This window comes from Nestor notabilis, unplaced genomic scaffold, assembly GCF_000696875.1.
Source record: "Nestor notabilis isolate BGI_N333 unplaced genomic scaffold, ASM69687v1 scaffold14974, whole genome shotgun sequence".
NCBI classification, from domain to species: Eukaryota; Metazoa; Chordata; class Aves; order Psittaciformes; family Psittacidae; genus Nestor; species Nestor notabilis.
Window position 1 is genome coordinate 25,896 of NW_009924421.1, and position 19,479 is coordinate 45,374.

The 19,479-nt window shown below is 40.1% G+C and overlaps 1 protein-coding gene across 1 annotated transcript in view; it reads right to left on the reverse strand.

Moving 5' to 3' along the window:
- Nucleotides 1–3,675: 3,675 nt before the first annotated feature.
- LOC104404214 (polypeptide N-acetylgalactosaminyltransferase-like 6) overlaps nt 3,676–19,479 on the reverse strand; it is an 88,192-nt gene continuing 72,388 nt past the window's right edge. The window contains exons 7-9 of the mRNA XM_010012596.1: nt 16,415–16,531; nt 10,116–10,265; nt 3,676–4,172 (exon numbers count right to left, since the gene is read on the reverse strand). Of these exons, the coding sequence (XP_010010898.1) occupies nt 4,005–4,172; nt 10,116–10,265; nt 16,415–16,531 (435 nt within the window). The 3' untranslated portion in view covers nt 3,676–4,004. The remainder of the gene's footprint in view (nt 4,173–10,115; nt 10,266–16,414; nt 16,532–19,479) is intronic.

Sequence of the window (19,479 nt, forward strand, 5' to 3'; positions counted from 1 at the left end):
TCTAAAATAAGACTGTGCCCAATGAGAAGTGAAGTCTGATTGTGTCTCTGCAACAAGGCTGCCCTCCAAGAAGTTTCCTCCAAGAGGAAACAAAGAAATGCTTTGTTCCCCAGCTCCTCAGCTCTCCTTTAAGCCCTCTCCCACAAGGCTTCTCTTTAGTTTAGATTTTGGCACATATGCAGTGATTTTAGAGTTTTAGTTGCACTTAAGTGCTTATTCCAGCTTTTCCAGTTGATCTTTCGTGTAGTAGTAGTTTGCTGGCCACAGAAAGTCATCTCCTCTCTCTTTCCCCAAATGGAAAAAGATTAGGGTAGGTAATGATGAACTATTAAAATACAAAGATCTTCAGGCATGTTGATCAAAGCCTTCTCATCATAAAATAATTAAGTGAAAAAAATGAAGCAAGTCATCGGTTGGGGCAGATCAGTATAGCTCAACTAAAATAATGAGCCCACATCAGTTAATGCTACCTGTGCACTAGATTCAACGTATGTTTAGAACTATCTGGATATTTAAAAGAAGAAGTTCTGTGAAGAAACTTCAAAGTCTTTTGCAGAGATGCATATTAAAGCTAAATGATCCTGGTGAAATATGTGAGGAAGATATATCTGTCCATCCTATTAAGTTGTTCAGATCTTTGCTGGGTAGAAAAGATATGGTTGTAGGAAGACTTAAAGAAATTCTGAATGTTAAATTAGTCATGAAATACTGTTACCAGTGGAAAGCTTTGGAGAACACCCAAGACAGAATTTAATTGAGATTTAATTTTAAATGATCATTTATTATTAATAAAACTAGTGCTTAGCAAGTCATAACCATTTTGTGAATCCATCATCCCAAATGTTATAGGAGAACAACTCTGAAGCACTCTGTCCCTAGGGCTACCTTCTACCCACAGTAAGAGAATTCTAGCTGTCTCTGCTGAAGATGCATGCTAGCTTTTTTTGTCTCAGTTTTTAAAAAAGAGTAATTTGCTCAAGCTGAAAACAGTGGGATAACTGTCTTCACTAAAAGTCTAACGTGTTCTATCATTTTTTTTGGTGCACAGTTCTGGTTATACTAAATGTTTGAAACATCAGCCCATGAAGTGAAAACAAACTTCTCTCCTCCATCTACCTCTTTCCACTGGTCACGTATACATATACACATACACATACATATACCTATACATACACATATACATGTATGTGTGTGTGTGTTTCTATGCCTCACTGTGGCAAGTTCTCATTCAACTTTCCTCAAGATATAGACCTTCATTTAACCTTCATATTTCCAGACTGATCAACAGTTGCTCACTGTTGACCTACAACAAACTCCAATATATTTTTCTTACATTTTAATATATTTTTTCTTATATAAAACTTGAAAACACACATATGTAGATCATAGTTCCTCCCTTCCTCCCAAACATCTGAATATCTGTTACGTGGATTGTTTTCTGACAAGGACTGCTGGAGCTTACAATTAGTGTCCAGCTTTGAGCAAGGGGAAGGTTTCTTTTGGCAGTGCAAGGTGCTGTGTAATATTACTCAGCAAGGGTTGTAAAAGACATAGGATTTCTTTGTCCCAACAACAGCCTAGTTCCCATTAGATGTTTCAAACTCAGACCACCGAAATACAGTCAGACACCGAATGATACAGCCCTACCAACCTGTGCTGGTAAACTGCTTAGCTGGTTTAACAACTCTCCTTTGCCTCTCTATTTTGGGCATACAGTGTTGCTTCCAGGACTTTGACAGTTTGGGGCAGTTACAATCAGTAGTTTGAGGGCTGCATTTACATTGTAGGCAGCCATTTTCTTCTTTTTCCAAATCCTCTTTCCTCATGTTCAGGCAGCAAATAAATGATGCTGCAAATGCTGCACCAGGGAAGGCTGACAGTCTGCAGTGGCTAGTCTGGTTCTATGTACTGATAGCCAAACAACCTGAAGTATCCTCATAGAGTAGCCTTACTGCTTCCATTCCTGAGTGCACTGTATCTTCAAATTAAATTTAGACAACACTTTAACAAGCTCACTTATTTTAAAATCATAAAATGAGAAGTCTAACTCTTTTTCTAACACATTTCTTTCAGAATATTTGAAAGACCTCTTCACTAACTTGCAGCAATTGCTCAGTGTATGGATACATTTCACAGCTGTCCAAGTGCATGCATCCTGAATGCTACTGGGTCTCATTCCCTTCCTAAAAAGTTCCTATGACCTACAAGTTTGGGTCTCAATCTACAACTACAAGCTGCTGTCATAAAATAGCACATAGTTATTGGTACTAGAAACATCCTCTGGATGCAATCAATGCTCTTTGTGCATAAGCACAGCTTAAGGAGCAATAAACAAAACACAGTCACCTTAATCCCTCAAATGAGGGTAGACTGCACATCAGTATTCTGGTTAGTCAGCCACCTCTTCAGCAATCAGGATAGGGAACTTAATAACATACGATATTTTTGGAACTTGAAAGCACTGTTACAGCACAGAGGATGTGATCTATCTGCAATTATGGTGCTTTCATCTGTAAATTCATCTTACAAGTAAAAACCAGCCACGTACTTGATATAAATTTATACCAGCTCTTACCTTGAAAAAGCCCAAACCTATCAATCAGTATCCACAGATCAGTATTAAGTGATTCCTACTGAAAAGAACCATAGGCCGCCGAACAAGTTTTGGAGGCCTCCATTGCCAACAGCTTGGTGGGCCTGAGGGACACCACAAGCTATAATGATCATCAGTGTGACAGAAGTCTGTCTTACCTTGAATTGTGCCTGTGCCTGAAGTACCAAGCCACTGTAACATTTGACTTGTTTGCACTTCTTGTTTCCTCCACCATGAGACCTACGATAGCATTCATTTGCTAACTCCAGGAAGTTCATGTGATTTTTCAAAAACTCTGAAACCACCCAACTAGTTCCATGTAAACTTTTCTCTCCACTCCCATTTGTCAAGAGCACTACAACATCTCTGCGAGATCTTTTAAGCTGCACTGCGGGGAGTCAGCACACTTTTTAGGTGATGGCAGTGTACCAATGTTAATTTGACTAACCTAGTTCAGCATGCAGTATGCAATTATTTCCTGTTTCCTGATTCTTCCCCCAGACCCCCAGCCTATTTTCAACTTAATTTATAGTTTGGTAAAGATTCTACCTTCAGAAAAGATAGCTAGTCCACAAGCCTTCCATTATGCTGCAGCTGCTGCTGTTGTATTTGTCACTAAAAAAAACTCACCTTGTGTGACAACGGGGTTTGAATCACAATTGCTAAATATATCATGTATAGAAATTTGGTTGCTTTACCTTTTTTCCTGAAGGGGGGAAATGTGAGGGCAAAACCTTACAGTTTATTTCATGCTTCACTACAATGTAATCCTAGACCCTAAGATTTCTAACATTCCTATTTTGGTAATGAATGGAATGTAAAAGGGAGGTATTTAAAATTAATTGCAGCAGTTCTGAAGGTTAAACCTGCTTAACCCAACCTTTTATTAAAAGAATGTCAACAGAGCATATATCTTGTCTAGGGACTGCTGGGACATCATTATTCTTCTACCAGCATGTTTAATTCTAAAACCTGGTATTTCTTCAGGTTCCTCTAGCCATCATGCACATGATATACTCATCCCAAATTATAGCATCTGTTCTGAGCTACTCACTACAGCAGGATTTGACCTGAGAAACTCAAGTTTTGTTTTACTTTATTAACTTGGAGTACTTTTAAACAGTTTTTAAACAAAGTTTTTCCCTCGACCAGCAAGGGAATTTTCAGCCTGAAGTTCTCAGCAGCATCCGGTGAGGCTCTTGGCCAAGTTCTCCAGATACTGTACATCCACAAGGACAGCCTGCTGGCTCTTGCTGTGGCATTTTCTTAATCCTCAGAACAGATTTCCTGGATCTAGGAAATTTAATTCCTGACTCCTTTGACCCAGATGCTGGCAAAAGTGTAGTCTGCAGTCTTTACGGGGTGTTCATAGTTTCTTTTTTTTTCTTTTCTTTTTTTTTTTTTCTTTTTCCTAGGAACTGGCCTTGCTGTTAAATTTTTCTAAAACAGTCTTATTAATATGTTCAAAAATCCACTGTTGAGTTTCAGATAAAGGATCGCATCTGTTCATGAAAATCTTCTTCTCGGCTGGGTTGCAATCTATGCAGCTGCTGCTTACGGGATGGAACAAAGTTTTGTCCTACAGGAATGGAAAAAAAAAAAAGAATTAAGTAGCAAATGCCAAGTCATTGGAAGTGTTCTCATTTTACAGAACATGGATTAACACAGCCCTATCTGAAATCATTTTGTGGTCTCTGTGCGCTAACCTTGTGTAATAACCACAGCTATTATTAGGAAGCTATAGAGAATGGAGTACTTTTTTTCCCTTGGGTTATTATCCTTCATGAAATGGAGGATTCAAGAAAGAACAAGGAGACGTATCCTGGTCTTTAACTAACCACCACATAATATAATGAAAAAATAGAATGTCTTTTAATAATCTTTGCATATCATGTGCTTGCCTGGAGCCTATTTAAATGTCTGAACCTGGAAAGTGGTGGGTTGGTTTTGGGTTTTTTTTCTTTTTGTTGGGATTTGTTTCTGACAGTTTCTCTGGGCAGGAAGATCTGTAGCAATCTCTCTGGAAAATGGATGCTCTTCAACTTGATGAAGATCTTAAAAATGAATTATTAACTGAAATGGTATGATGGACAGATGAGACAAGACTACTGATCTCAGTTGTCATCCCCTGAAATGCAGACTGCCCATGCCCTTGGTAAGACCTGCTGCTGAAATAATGCTCTCTCCTAATAAGAAGGAAATCCTAACACTGTTTTAGCTCCCTAGGGAGATTTTTGGAGGATAAGCAAGGATTAAGTTGCTTTAAGAAGGATATTTATTATTATTATCTTTATTAATTTTGCTTCACGAGCTGTAGTAAGTAAACTGTAAGTAACCTGACCGTGAATATTTGATAAAGCATAAATTACCCAGACAAGCAATTGGTATATGTGGGTTGGGTAGTTTCAATGTAGTTAGTTCATGTAGGCAAGTGTTTGAGAGTGACAGATGTGGGAGTGATTAGATGGTTTGAAAGTTTGCAGGGACTATACATGTACTGTATCTGTTGAAATAAATTTGAGATTACCACATCCATGTAAACCACGTCCAGGCTTTTCCCCTCTGTGCCAAACATACCCTGCTGGTATTTTAGTACTAATCCAGGATGTGCCTGCTCGCCCAGTTTGTGAGAAGGGGAGGGAAAAAAAACCCTGTCAAATTGCAATTGATTAAAAACTCACCCAAGCGCTCTGAGCACTGAGCAACAATCATACTCATACAGAAACTTCTCTTTGACTAACAATACCCTACATTCAACAAAGAAGCCTGAAGACAAAAATAAATGACACAAGTTTAAACTGATAAGATAGTAGCTATTTAAAAACACTTTTGAAAAATAAAGGGTTTGTTTGTTTGTTCTTTTAATTTAGGAAAGATGAAATTGATTGATTTTGTGGGTTGCAAACCACTGGTAAAGCACAATGTCTATTTTTGGTATTAGCATATACAACAATGAGAGAGGTCAAAAGCATCTTGTGCTATGGCTGAGGGTGATGGTGTTACAACTGCCTTTTGCAAAAACTGGTTTTCACCTCCACCATCTGCCCTTCCACCCAAACAGTGGGTAAACACATACAAAAGATTGTAATTCAGAGGGATGCCATCAAAGCTGACAGGACTAAACCAAATGTATAGAGGCCTTTCCATCATGCTCCATTTTGCTTTATGAGGGGAGCAGGTAGGATACTTCAGCTTGCAAGAAGGGGCTAACTGTGCCATGTACAAATGGCTGTCATGTCCCTACGAGGAGGTGTGCCTGCAAGATCTCCCGAGAATCCTATGGGGTAGTGAGGCACCCATTTGCACCTTGCCAGCCCCTCCTGTCCTGGCACTGCCCAAAATCAGGACACACTGACTGCGCCACAGCCACCCTGCCTGCTGTGGCACCTTGGAGAAAGGTGGCATCTTCTTTTCCTTGCCTTATAGCTGGGCATGAAGGTCAGCCAAGCTACTAGGAAGCCCAAGTTGGAATAGTAGAAGCTTTAATAGGATAGCTGGTACAGGAAGAAAGGAAGCAGCTTCAGTACAGAAAAAGCGTACTGTGAAAAACACTCCAGCCTTTCTGAAGAGACCTAGGGGTCTTTCTTCTCACAAAAATATCCAGGGGATGCATTTTTTGAGTGAAGCATTGTTGGCTGGTTATTAGGAGAGAAGAGTGTCTTTTAAGAGCATGGGCACAGTTACCACTCTGTAAAAACTTCTGGCAAAGTCCTATTAATTTATTATCTCAAGTTTACGCTGACCTAAGGTCAAAGCCCTCTGCTCTCATGGATTTCAATGGGAATAGGCTCACGACTTTAAGGGGGAACAGCTGCATGCATGCCAGAAAGAACTTTCCAAGAGAAATATATAAATTCCTCTTTACACTAGTATTAAAAAAACACAAGAGCTCTTGTGGAGACACTTCTAAAATCTGAAAACAGCAGAGTGATTTTTTTTACCTTCTGCATGAAGGCAGGCCTGAAGTTTATTTGCAGAAGGAGAAACTTCTCCATAAGATAATGGGCCTTGACAGTTCAGGGGACTGGTAATGAGCCAGAGTCTTTCATTTCTTCTAGGTCACTGCTATAATGATGACCAAGGTCAATAGCAACTGGAAGTCATTATCAGCTGGTGGCTGCAGTAGTTTATCTGAAATTAGTTGGTAGCCCCAGCACAGTTTCAGTAGGACACATGTCCATATGATAAAAGCCACTATCACAATGACGTCTTTGGTTGTCTGAGGAAATAATGTATGCACCTACTGTGTGAACAGTGAACTTACTCTTACAGTTTGTCCCTGAAGCAGTCAGGAGAGTATGAGCAAACCGTGCTGTTCTGGGCACAGATTTTAATGTTGTCAGTCTAGTGTCTATCATAATCACTGGGCTCAGGGTAGAATTACTGTATAATGAAATTGATTTCGCACAATTGTTTCTTTTTAAAGACATACTAAATCAGCCCTCTCTTGGATACTTGTGCTCTACAAATAGCACTAATGGGACTAAGGCACATAAACTGAATCATACTTTATCACAACCAGTGTAGTACCTGTCAACCCAGAATTGGCTGGTGCTACATTGAAAACCAGAGCCATATTCCTTCACTGGGAAGAATGGGAATTTGTAGGCACTGTTGAACTTTGGCTCTGACATGCTTAGGAATCTCAAACTGAGTCCAGGAAATGGCTTTAGCTTGGGAAGCCACTGTTCTCCCAAATCTCTAATAATTTCAGGTTCTTTACATTTCTCTAATTTCTCACATTTCTTCTATCACTGATGGGAGGACCATTATGGTGTCATGATGTTTTGGGGTTTTTTGCCAGTATTAAACTCACTTTCTTCTATTTCCAACCCTTAGTAATTTTTATGGTATTACTTGGATTTATTCTACTCCACTGCTTTTTACAGGGTTTTCTTAAAGGTATACTTGTCTGTAGACTAATCTTTTGGATTGGTCCTAAAAGAATTGATTACTTAATATCACAGGCTTACTAGACTTTCAAATAGTGCCTCAGATGTAGTTCAAGTAGTATGGGAGTAAGAATAGTTTTCTGACATGTCTATTAGTGGTGGTTTTGGTTTCATTCACCTGTAAAGAATGCAGTTTGCACACTCTGAGACTGCAATGCAATGAGAAACAAAGTGCAGGTAATGGGAATAAACTGGATGTTTTTTTCAGAAGAGCACTCCTTACCCGAAGTAAAATATTAATGTATTCTATTTGCCACTGAAATATTTAAGATGTTTTTATTTGTCAGTATCCAAATACAGGTTGTTAAGGTTTCAATGCTGTAAGAATATGGAATCTTAAAACAGTGCTTGGCTTCAAATTGTATTTGCAGCACTTTGTAATTACTTCACAGCCCTAAATTCTTCTTACCAATGGCTCAAGGATGCAAACGATGATGAGAAAAGACTCATTCTTAAAAGAATAGAAACGTCTTATCTTCTAGTTTTATAGGAACAGTATGACACCATGGTAGGAAACTCTTCATATTAAGCAGCTTATAAGATAGTGACAAACAAGGTGATTTTTCCTAAAACACGGGAAGAACTATTTGCAGGATGGATACATGACCATTAGGAAGTTTCAGTGTCTGTAAGAGGTGCAGAGAACAGAGCAGAAATGCTGACTTGCTCTCTGTTTTTTAAAAGGAGACACTTCTTGCTTAGTTATATTACTATTCATATTTACTTGGGGTACAATTTTAGTAGCATATTATCCTCTAGGTAAAGGGCTCTAGTACAGATGGAGTTAAACCAATATAACATCCATTTATTTTATTTTCTTTGAGGGGACATCACTAAAAATTCTGTTGCCAAGATGCTTTCAAAACTAGATAAGGATTATACCACCAAGATTTTGGAGATATAGCTGTACCACCAAAAAACATCTAACGTAATTCTGCTCTGTATCTGAGGAAATAGATTATGTAAAACAATAAAAAACACTTACTGTGTAGCCAAACTAGAACTAAGCCTAAAGAAAACCATGTTTACATAATTCTATTATTCCAATGCTGTTTCTTTATTTGAAGGTTTATGCAAACTAATCAGCTTGCTGTCAGGTTGGTATTACAGTTAAGACTGCGTCAGTACTTCCATCATTACAAAATTTTGTGGTATATCTTATTGAGATAGAAATGCTTGCCTTGCATTGAGAATTTTTATGTGAGCCTTGTCAGCCTTCTGGAAATTAAAAATGAAGCTGTGCAGAGAATTTAATAGAGCTCACAGTGTATTTTTTTCAAAAGTCATTTTTATTTTAGTTATCTGCTATATTCTATCCTCATCAAACGCGATGAGCCTTAGAGAGGGCAGCTTCAGACCCGTATTTTGTCTTATGAACTGGCTACATTAAGCACCAATGAAGTGCTAAAGGTATGAAAGCTTCTTCCTTGCAGCTTGGATAGGCAAAAAGATAAATCAGAAGGCTTTTGAAGCAAGAAGTTATTACTATATCATTATAAAGCCAGATATGCAGCAATACATCCACAACAATTTATATCCTTTAAATATCTGGCCCATACATTCTAACTTTGTTACAGATAATACTTCCGTTTCAAAGGGATTACGCTTCTGGAAAATCTTGTGGTAGATCTCCAGCTGCAACATAAATAGGGTAAAAAGGCACAGGCTAATAAGTAGGCACTCAGAAAAAGGGACAGGGCAAACCTATTTTTAATGGTTCTGAATTAGTTTTCTACTATATATAATTTCAGACTAGAAAGCAGTATTGAGATTTATCTGACCAATTCCTGGCACTTTGGCTTCAGTTTAAGCAAGGTGGTAGACAAGGCACAGTAGTTAAAGAAAAGTAAAGGATGTGTGAGAGGAATCTTCAGTGCTTCAGAGAAATGTATGTCTTTATCCTGCAACTTGCTGATTAATCTTGTAAAAAACCCTAACAACAACTTGGTAGCATTACCAGGACTTTTTGCCCTAAATGAGGCTCTGTCAATTTCTAGCTTGACCTTTGTTCCCATAAAAATGGGCTGAAACTCAGTAGATCAAAGTAGTGTCTAAGCTGCTTATCTTTAGTTTATAAACTGCTTTCTTTGGGCTTACAGCAGTGCTTTTAAAGTTGGGTGTATTTTGGTTTTTTGTTTATTTTAAAGGGAGATTTTTAAAATCTTTAAAATGTAGATCTTAAAGATCTTAAAGATCTTTTAAGATCTTCAAAGTGTAGCAAAATATTAATACTTAACTCACGAGCAGCATTTCTTGCTGCTGTTACATTCAATGAAAATATTTCCAGCAGTGCCTCTGTTAAAATGTTACAAGCATCTTGAAACACCAGAATGGTGAAACACCTTTCAGGGAACAGATCTAACACAGATACCCTCAGAGCTGGATCATATTAATTTTCATTTAAATTTGACCTAAATACCTGAGTGCTTAAAAGAAATATACCTGAGAGAGATTACCACAAAATTAAACTGGAATAAGATGGGGTGGATTTTAAAACAAAACTTCTCTGATGAGAAAACATAAGCCTGCACTAAACTGAATTTAGGCTCAAGACAATCTGAACCTCTGACCTTCCTATAGCTCCAGTGCTGGTTTCCCTTCATCCCATGACAGTCATACAGTGTGACAGGGCTACTGTGTGAAATGGCGTCGAAGCAGAACTTCCTGGTGTGAAGGGGCTCCCCAGGTCGGATGTCTTCTCTCCAACCAAAAGTGAAGAGCTAGAAAAACAATCAGGCAACATAATGATATATTACTAGTGAAAAACGTTTAAACCCATACATATAGCTTGATCCTGCCTGTGTACAGACTGCCTGTGTAAGGCCAACTGCTTTAATTGAAGTGCATCAGTGCCAATGTGGAATATACCCCAGGGCTTAAACCATGACAGGCAGGGAAGAAAAAAATCTCTGGTGGCACAGTACAGTGCAGAGGAGAGGAGATATGCTGTATTAAAGCCTTTAGTCACCCCAGTTAAAGCAGCATTGGTGTGCAGTAGGACTACGGCTACTCAGGACTCAGAAAGCCTCTGCTAGCTATGCTCCTCTAGCTTTCATTTGGATCTGAAGCTACCTAGAGAGATTTTCCCATCATAGCATCTTTCCCATGTTTAATGAACAGTTTCCTTCTGTTTATATGGGAAACTGTTAGCATACCCTCTCTTGACTGTCTTCCCTAAACAACACATGTTAAATGAATTCCATCTTTCTACTGCGAGACTTGTGAGCTACAGGCAGCTTGTTAAAGACCTTTTTCTCACTGCCTGAGAGGAATCATGGAGGGTCACAGTTAACAGAGGAATCTTTCTCAATTAGACACCAGCTGTCTGAAATAATGCTGTGACACTGCAGTCTTTCAATCATCAGATGAAGGTGACAGGTCTGACAGCACCAGATTTAAAGACGCAGAGTGCATTTTCCCTTCCCATGGACCGATCCTTGCAGAAAACAGGTTGCAGGCTGTAAATTACTACCTAGAAGCTCTGCTGAGAGCTGTGAAGTTTTATTCTCTCCCTCCCTCTCCCCCTTTTTTTTTCTTTTTGGTGTCAGAGCTATTCTTTGTCTTTCTGCTTGACTTTTGATTTTCCATAGTATAAACCAAAACATAACATTGAGAAAGTGAAGCTCTTTTTAAATGAGCAAACTTTGCTAGTGGAAACTGTTTAGCTGTGATGGTTCATGTAAAACTGGCTTGTTAGCTAGAGAGGCAGCTCCCCATACTGTGCTCAGACTGCCTCCAGCACTGCACCTACCTCATCTCAGGCTCCTTTCGGTCCTTACCTAACACCCTGCTCCCTGCAATGTGTATATTCCGTGATAGAAACAGTATCTACAAATGACACTCAGTGTTATCTGGGTCTGATCCTGAATGCTTCTGGTGTGGTTCCCATGTTTTAAGCCTTTCATTGTGATAGCTATCTTCTTTCTGTGTTCCTCCTAAACGATACAGCTTTGAAACAAGCTGCATTCTTCAATACAGTATCATCCTCCAAATGACACATTTGAGAGCCATTACTGTTTCCCTTGGCCTGCAGGCACAAACTACAAGCATATACCTGAATATTTGCCTTTTTCATTGTATGTCTTATTGTAAGCCCTTGTTCATTCTGTTAACTGCTGTTGCTCCCTATTTACTTCAGTATTACAGGTTTTCTAGACAGGATTTTCTTAATCTGCCCTGCTGTCCTGCTTATTTCTTCTTTCTCCCGGAGTGCATTATACATTTATCTGCAGTAAAAATGCAGTGGACAGCTTTAACTTCATTTTCAAAGCAATCTCTGCTTTTTGAAAGGTTAAGTCTTTTTCCACTTTTCTTCATGTTTCCTGGAACCAGCATCATGGACACCCTACAAAGATAACATCATTTCACAAGTAAAGGCAGATTTGGTACAGAAAAAAGCTACACTGCTGTTTCTTTAGAAAAAGAGAAACCTGGGATAATTTTCCCTTCAGGAAAAACCAACAAAAGCCATTTCTTTCTCTTACTCTCTACCTTTCTACAGCCAAGTAATAAACCTAGAGTTCAAAGTGATGAATAACGAATACCTAGAGGAATGCTGTGGAACAGTGGTTCTGCAATATTCTCACTCTCATCACTACAACAAGAGAGGGATCCCATTGCAGGACATTCCTCATCTTTCCCAGTGGGTGGCTTTCCAAATTTCTTACTCTGTGCATGACTGGTGACCTGAGGGACCAATTTCTGCTGCTCTCTGGACCTTGGCCCAAGGACTACCACCCCAGCGAATGCATCACTACACTTGAAAGGCTCAAGCTAGCCCTTAAAGCAGATCATACTGATCCAGGCTACCTCTTTGCTCTTTCCAGTGCTGTGTGGTTTCTTAAGACTGCCAGGGCCACGTCCTGTTTGACAGCCAAGACGTGGTAACAGACAGGGTTTTTTTAATCTCTTTCATGAAAACCAGGATCTGTGCAATAGTAGAGCTCAACATTTAGACTGGCACAGATTCTTTGCCTCCTTCTTAGCCTCCTGTTTTGTAAAACAGTTTCATTTTTACATCAACAAGTATATCTTCTCCCTAGTGATACTATTATAAAATAACCTTGTTAAGGACAAGAACTAAATTTTAGGACTAAGAGAAGAGAAAAAAGATTGATCAGAAAAAGGTTATACTTCTCCATACACTTAATTAATGTTAAGATCTTGTAATTACAAACAAAATTTGAAGTCTTTCCAATCTCAGCATTCTAAGCCACTCTCCATTACACAGCCAATTCTCTTTAGTTAACACTAAAACTGGTGAATATAGAAATTCTGTCTCCACTGCCTAATGTGCTACAATGCTTACATGTTATCAGCCAAAGTCCTGAGAACACAATACTCTGCTTTGCTGCCACCTGTCACTTTGGATTTTGTTGTTCCTTTGACCTTAACTGTTAGGAGCCACCTGCATTGTGTTTTATAAGAAATGAATGAACCTTTTTGTACCCCTTCATTCATTTCTGTCTGCTTTTTGATTTGAAACAAGGCTGTACCTACATTTCCAGGCACATTATTAACAAACAGCAGGCTGGTGATAACCTTCAACCTGCCAGGCTGCTGTTGCTGGACCCAAGAAACCTCCTTTGCCTTCTCCCATTCCACAGAGCCCATAAACCACAGCCCCACCCTCTGCATTTGCAACCAAGCAACCACTAAGCCCTCATGCTTTAGCTTTTCATGCAGCCTAGCCTTGTCGCATAGTATCTGGGGAAAATAGACCTTTCCAGCTTCATTTATAATTGGCACAAGGCCTGAAGAATGATTGCCTGATACAGCCATTGGCTTGGGAACGCCTACAGGACAAAGGCCCTTTTGATAACATTAATGCCTTCCAGCCTGACAACATTGCTCAATTACTTGCTGCCTGGCTGGGGTCTGTCAGCTGGCATTGTGCTTTGACTATGGGTTAGACTTGAGTGGACAACATCTGCCCTGCACAAAGAGGAAACGCCGCTTTTCAGAACTGTGCTCTGACCTGAACTATACCCCCAGGTAGAGAAGAAAGAGCTCAGCAGGCTGCCCAGCTGCTTGCTGGGCTGTGCTAGAGACGATGCCTGTCCACCTCACTCCCTGGCCAGGCCTGGGGACTTGAGAAGAGAGTGACACCTATCATTTTCCTTTGCTGCTGGTTATCAGTCCAGCAGGGATTCAGTTTTCCCTGACGCCAGAAATTAGCTCTTGGGCAGACAGAGTTGGAAGAAGACCACACTGTACCATCCTCCTGCCTGTTTCCTTCCCCTTGTGTTTTAATTTTGGGGAAGTTTAGAGAAAGTGCAGCAACACTCCTCCTTGCTTCCCACCCTGCTCCTGTTCACCAGAAAGCCTGCAAGTGCCCCACGAACCTTTTGTCTGCTGTTTGCCTGCCAGGGCTTGTACAGCCCTGGGGTGGAAGGTCTCCTCCTTCTGCTGGGGGCTGCTAAAGGCTGCACCCCCCCAGCACAGCTGCTGAGACTGGCAGCTTTTAATTCCTGCCCTGGTATCGCAACATGAATCAAATGGCACAAAGGATCTCTAGCGGCAGCAGCAGCACTGACACCTGCTGCAGTGGTCACACCAAGCTATTGTAGTTTGCCACCAAACTCTGTAAATTTATACCACAAGTTACAAGACCAGCTCAGCGCCAATCCAAGCTATTTGAAATACGATAATAAAATGCTTGATATTTTCATTAATGCTGCTAGTTTCTACTGGCATATATACAAATCACGAAGGCAACAAACTCAAGAAGATATAAGCAATAAAGTGTTACTCTCTGAGGGCTGGTCAGGTGTTCAGCACTTGTTCCCAAACACTCTTTAACAAAGTTCACCTTCTCAGCTTACTATGGTGCAAGTGGAAGACCACACCTCCTCAGGAGATGATTCATTAGACTGTGGTCCCACACACACTGGAGGTAACGCTCCAGACCAGAAAGCCTTTGGGATTGAATATGAGTCAAGGAATTTCCATCATATTATGCTGATCTAAATCACACTTCTATCAACTGTCACCAACCTAGGGCTAGATTTTAACACACAACCCCGCAACAAATGAGTTGAAACGAAAGCAAACAGCTTGCTTTGAGGGTTGAATAGCTAAACAGCTGCTAGATAATTAAGCAGCCTTTGGGTGTGTTTGCATTTGCTTGCCTGGAGCTGCAACAGCCTCAGGAGGAGCATTCGGCAGTGCCTGCCACCCAGTCCCTCATCTGCAGCAGCCCTGAAAACTCACCAAACTGACCAGCAAGCAGACCTTTCCCAACACGGCCACACTGCTTAGGTGGGAGAAGTGTTCCCTAGCAGCATTTTCCATGGTGTCCCGCAGTGAGAAGGTGCATGCTTTTCCACACCAACCTGGCAGAAATAATTCATGCTGTCCCTGGAGCGCAGTTTAAACATGATTGCGCTTGAGGCTAGTTTTGGTTCTGTGATCTGAAGAGCTGGCTGGTTGGACTCCCCTTGCTTAACCCTATTTATCATAATGAAGTTGCTTATTGTCAGTATAGAATGAGACCTTTACATGGAGTCTGATCCCAAACGTCACAATGCACTGAATTACACTTGAAACATGGATTTCTCCCTAACATCCTTCTCCCTTTGCAACCATTCCCCTTCCTCACAAGCATTTACTGTTTCAAAGGATACTTCAAGTCCCCCTTTGCTCTGCTTTCCTCGCTAAATTTTTATTCTCTCACCTTTTCATCCAGTTTTCTTCCCTCCTTTCTCTCATCTCTGGCAGCCTCAGGACTCCCTCCCTCCTGAGAAAGGTCTGGAGCTCTTCAGGTTTGTAGATTTTAAAGCCAGAAAGCACTGTGATGATCTAGTCTGGACCATACAACTTCCTTCAATTAATTGCTTTAATTGTTGGCTGTCTTTCATAAACAAACAGGGTTATATTTATCTAGCCTTGGCATCCTATCACTGTGCTAGATCTTTGGTAGCTATGTGAAGAGGTCTTCTTTCAGTAACTTTCTTTTTCCTGTGTTGGCTCTTCCCTAAACTGCAATCATCCTTCAGGTTCTCCATTTCATGCACTTGCACCTCTCCTCCTGCGTTTCTGAGTATCCTCGGAGAAGGATTTCTTGACCTCAGCACTTCAAATACCCCTTAGAACTCTTCTCTCCTGAGCTTTTTAAGCTTCTACAAAGTGCTATGTGTGACTGTCAGGTCAATATTTCTCCTAAGCACTGGGAATTTTTTCTAATCTGGGACCTTCCCCTGTGAAAGGTATGCTCACTAAAATTGCTAATAAATAGTTAGGTTGTACTTTTCATCCAAATTCTCTTTGCTGAGGTTGGCCAGACCCATAGCCTTTGGGTCATGACCCCTTTCCTATGGCACTCATTATGAGTACAAACCAGAGCTCTTTTCCTCCGTTCTCCTGAGAGCTAATATTTTCTTACCTAGATAAAAGCTTTTTTTTGAAACTTTATCATTTCTTGTCTTTCTGAAATGCTTTCTTTCTAGCTTTTACCCATTTATCTTGCTTATGTCTCATATTTATTTGAAGTACAACCTCTTATTGAACTTACTGAGATGAAAGCATAGAAGCAGACAACCACTAGCGCTTTACAAGCCCAGGTACTATATTTAAAATATTTTCAGGTAACTGAACCAAGATCAACGTGTTTTCATGACACAGTGGAGGAGAATGGGGCACCAAAAAGCAATTCAGGTATTTTGGAAATGAAGACTAATACCCAGTCCAGGTGGCAGCTGGAATTTCTGAGGTTATGATAAAGAGTAGTCTGTAAAAGCCATTAAGGTAGGCAATAATTTACAGATTAGTTCCACACCCTGCTTTGCCTGAGGAAGAGCCCTCAGAGAAATGTTTAGAAACTGGAGAAGCAACAGTTCTACACTGCTTTTCTCTTTCGCCATTAAAATACCTGTTCATGTGACCATGTCCGTTCTGAGCCATCCTTCACACAGATGTCCAGCCTCAGCTCAGTCCCTGTGGCTCCGTGTTTACTGTCCACACAGAGGTTGGCTGCCACGTTTCGAATCTGCAAACCCAAGCAGCAACATGTCACATTACACCAGGCTGTGGAATAGGGCTTTCAACATTAGGTCTAGCTCTGAAGGACTTCAGAATGACCATTACATAAAACTGGTGGGAATTGTTTTTTGCAGAGTAGAGAGCCATGTCCTTAACTGAACTATTCTTTTTGGGAGCAGCTTTAGAAGGAGCAAAGTTTCTGTTTAACAAATGAAAGGCAGGTCTCTATGAAATATTTTCATGCAAAGAAACTAAGAGAAAAATTGTCTGAGAAGTTGAAAGCTTGGCCTGACTGCTCCTACCAAAGCAAGAGAGATCAACTGTATTAACAGGAAATTATTTCTGTGTGAGTTCCTCACGGGCTTTGGAGCTGTATTTCTTAATGAACCAGGCACACCCTGTTTCCACTCCTTGTTCTTTGACACAGTAATACTGTTGTAGATAAGGTCACACACTAGTGCCCTAAGTGCATAAAATCAAAAAGTACTCAGCAAATCTATGCTGAAAGTATGCTTACCCATGGAGGTTCCTTGTGCTGTCTGCACGCCTTCTGCAAACACTCTGCACTGTAACTTATTCTTAAAAGAAAAATCTCATTTTTGAGATAGAAGCAACTGAGTCATAATTAATCTGTGACCATCAGTCATACCACTTATGTACCATTGCTGCCATGTGTATTTTTTGAAAGACTGGGTTGAAAAGGAGTTGGTTGCCCACTGCCACCAAAAGGAGTGAGATCCCAAATTTATTTTGCAAATACATGCACATTTCTCCTTAAGTACCTTAGCTATTTAAAATTCTTTAAGACACCTCCAGAATGAAGAGGATTTCTTAAAATACTTACCCTGTCAATGAGATACACAGAAACTGAGTAATCAAAGTGCATGTACGTGCACGGAAACATACACAAATACTATATGTATAATATGTAGAAAGCAGGTGCATATTTTGACATTCTGGCCACTACTTTGATCCTTAATTAAAAAAAAGAAAAGCTAAATGCCGAATGGAGATTGAGTTGACGTGTATTTTTCCATGGAAAATATTTCAGAAGTCACTGTTGCCATATTATGTTAGAAAAATGTAAACATTGCAACTGCATACCTCATACACATCCAAAAGATGGAAAACCTCCCAGCATAGTGCAAAACATTGCAAGGAGGGGCAATTCTCTTGCTTGCAAGACACAGGGGAGAACTACTCTGCCCTTTTTCTGATTCTGGAGGGCTGGAATTGAGGCTGTCTACCTTGATCTAAGAAAGATTTAGATAGACGGGAAAGCAACACGAAGTGGAGAAGATGTAAAAAGGTCACCTTCAGGAAAGTTTTTAGGAGCTGCATTTGTTTAGCTTAGAAAAGAGCAGATAGGGCAAATAATGGGGGAGCATTAGTTTGAGTGATTGGCTCCAAGAACCTTTGAGCCTTCAACAGATCTCAGAGAAGTATTCTTCTAAAACCTCGACAAGCCAAGTTCTAGGGTATTTTTGCTTTTCTTTCAATAGAGTAAAACCTGCTATAGGTGAGGTAAGCCACTAGCATTTCATACACACAACCAGATGCAGAAACTCTGCACTGAGAAGCCCCATAGTACAAATGATCATGTTAAGCGAAAAAAGAAGGATGAAAAATAATTAGTTCTCAAGAACCATGCCTTCATTTTCATATCACCCAGCAAAAGAGACAGGAAAGATTAATGAGGGGAAGAGATTTTAATTTTACATTCTTAAAGTTTTATGTGAAATACCTCCTCCAAGTATAATTTTGTTTGAGAGTGTTCAATCATTTCTCAGTGCACTTAAATTTACATTGATAAATAAAGATTTCTGGCCTAATACAAAATTAAATGATACATAAGTTCTGTTCTTAGAGCGTATGAGCTAATTAAAATGGAGCTGCTAACAATTGCCATTAATAATTGGGTATATTTATGTGCTTCAGAACTGTAAAATGACAGTGAATATACTCCGCATCCAGTGAATGGCTGTTGGACTAAAGGGCTTTCATAATTTTGTCTTGATTGGCATAACTCCATCCCATTCTCAGTCATTTGGACTATGCGGCCAATGTGTCCAGCACGTTTCTGGAAAAGGTTTGAGCTGAAGCTACATTTAGTTCCTTCACTGCTGGAATCTGCCTTCCCTGTTCTTTATTTCCTCTCCTCTTCCCCCTGCCCCTGAAAGGTTTCCTTGCGTTGGTTCTTCCTCTGATTTGTTGCAGCTTACATGTTAGCTCATTGGGTTTTTTTGTTTTATCCTTCCTTTCCACTGCAGAGGGGTCATGGTTTGTTTTTCATTTTCTTTTTGCAATACAGGCATTTCAGTCAAGTCTGTGCTTTTGTTCTCTGGCATTTTCTGTGTGGCCTTGGCAGTTGTTAGAAATTGAACTGAGCCATCATGCTGCTGCCAGAGCCACAGGGAATATTCTGAAAGAGCACCAGCACCACACAGCCTGCAAATCCCCTAAGATGCTTTTATGGATGAAGGAAGGAAAACAGAAGCACAGTAAGGAGAAGCTTTTTTCTCATTTATACATCAATATACATTTGAACTGCCTTGTCTTTGGTCACACAGCACAATGGATTTTAAATTTTTGAGGTTATGAGTTACAACTAGAAAAGAAATAGCTAGTGATCCTAATACACTCACATTTCTGACATTTGCATCTGGGCAATTGTGGAGACTGGGTATGAACAGGAGGCAGATTTTATCACCCATGCAGAAAGGGCATCAAGTTGCTACATTGAAAGCCTATCTGCTCCTTGAATGCTATAATTTGTGTACACAGGTAGGTATATGGGGAAAGCATGCTCTCGAGGAGTCTGTGTGGACTAACAAGATGGTTATTGGTGATCCTAAAGGCTGCTTCAGAATTGAACACATTCTGAGAAAAGCATAGGACACTACATGTAAGTCATTAGGCATATTTAGTTCTTGAAATGTCATCTTGAAATGCCAA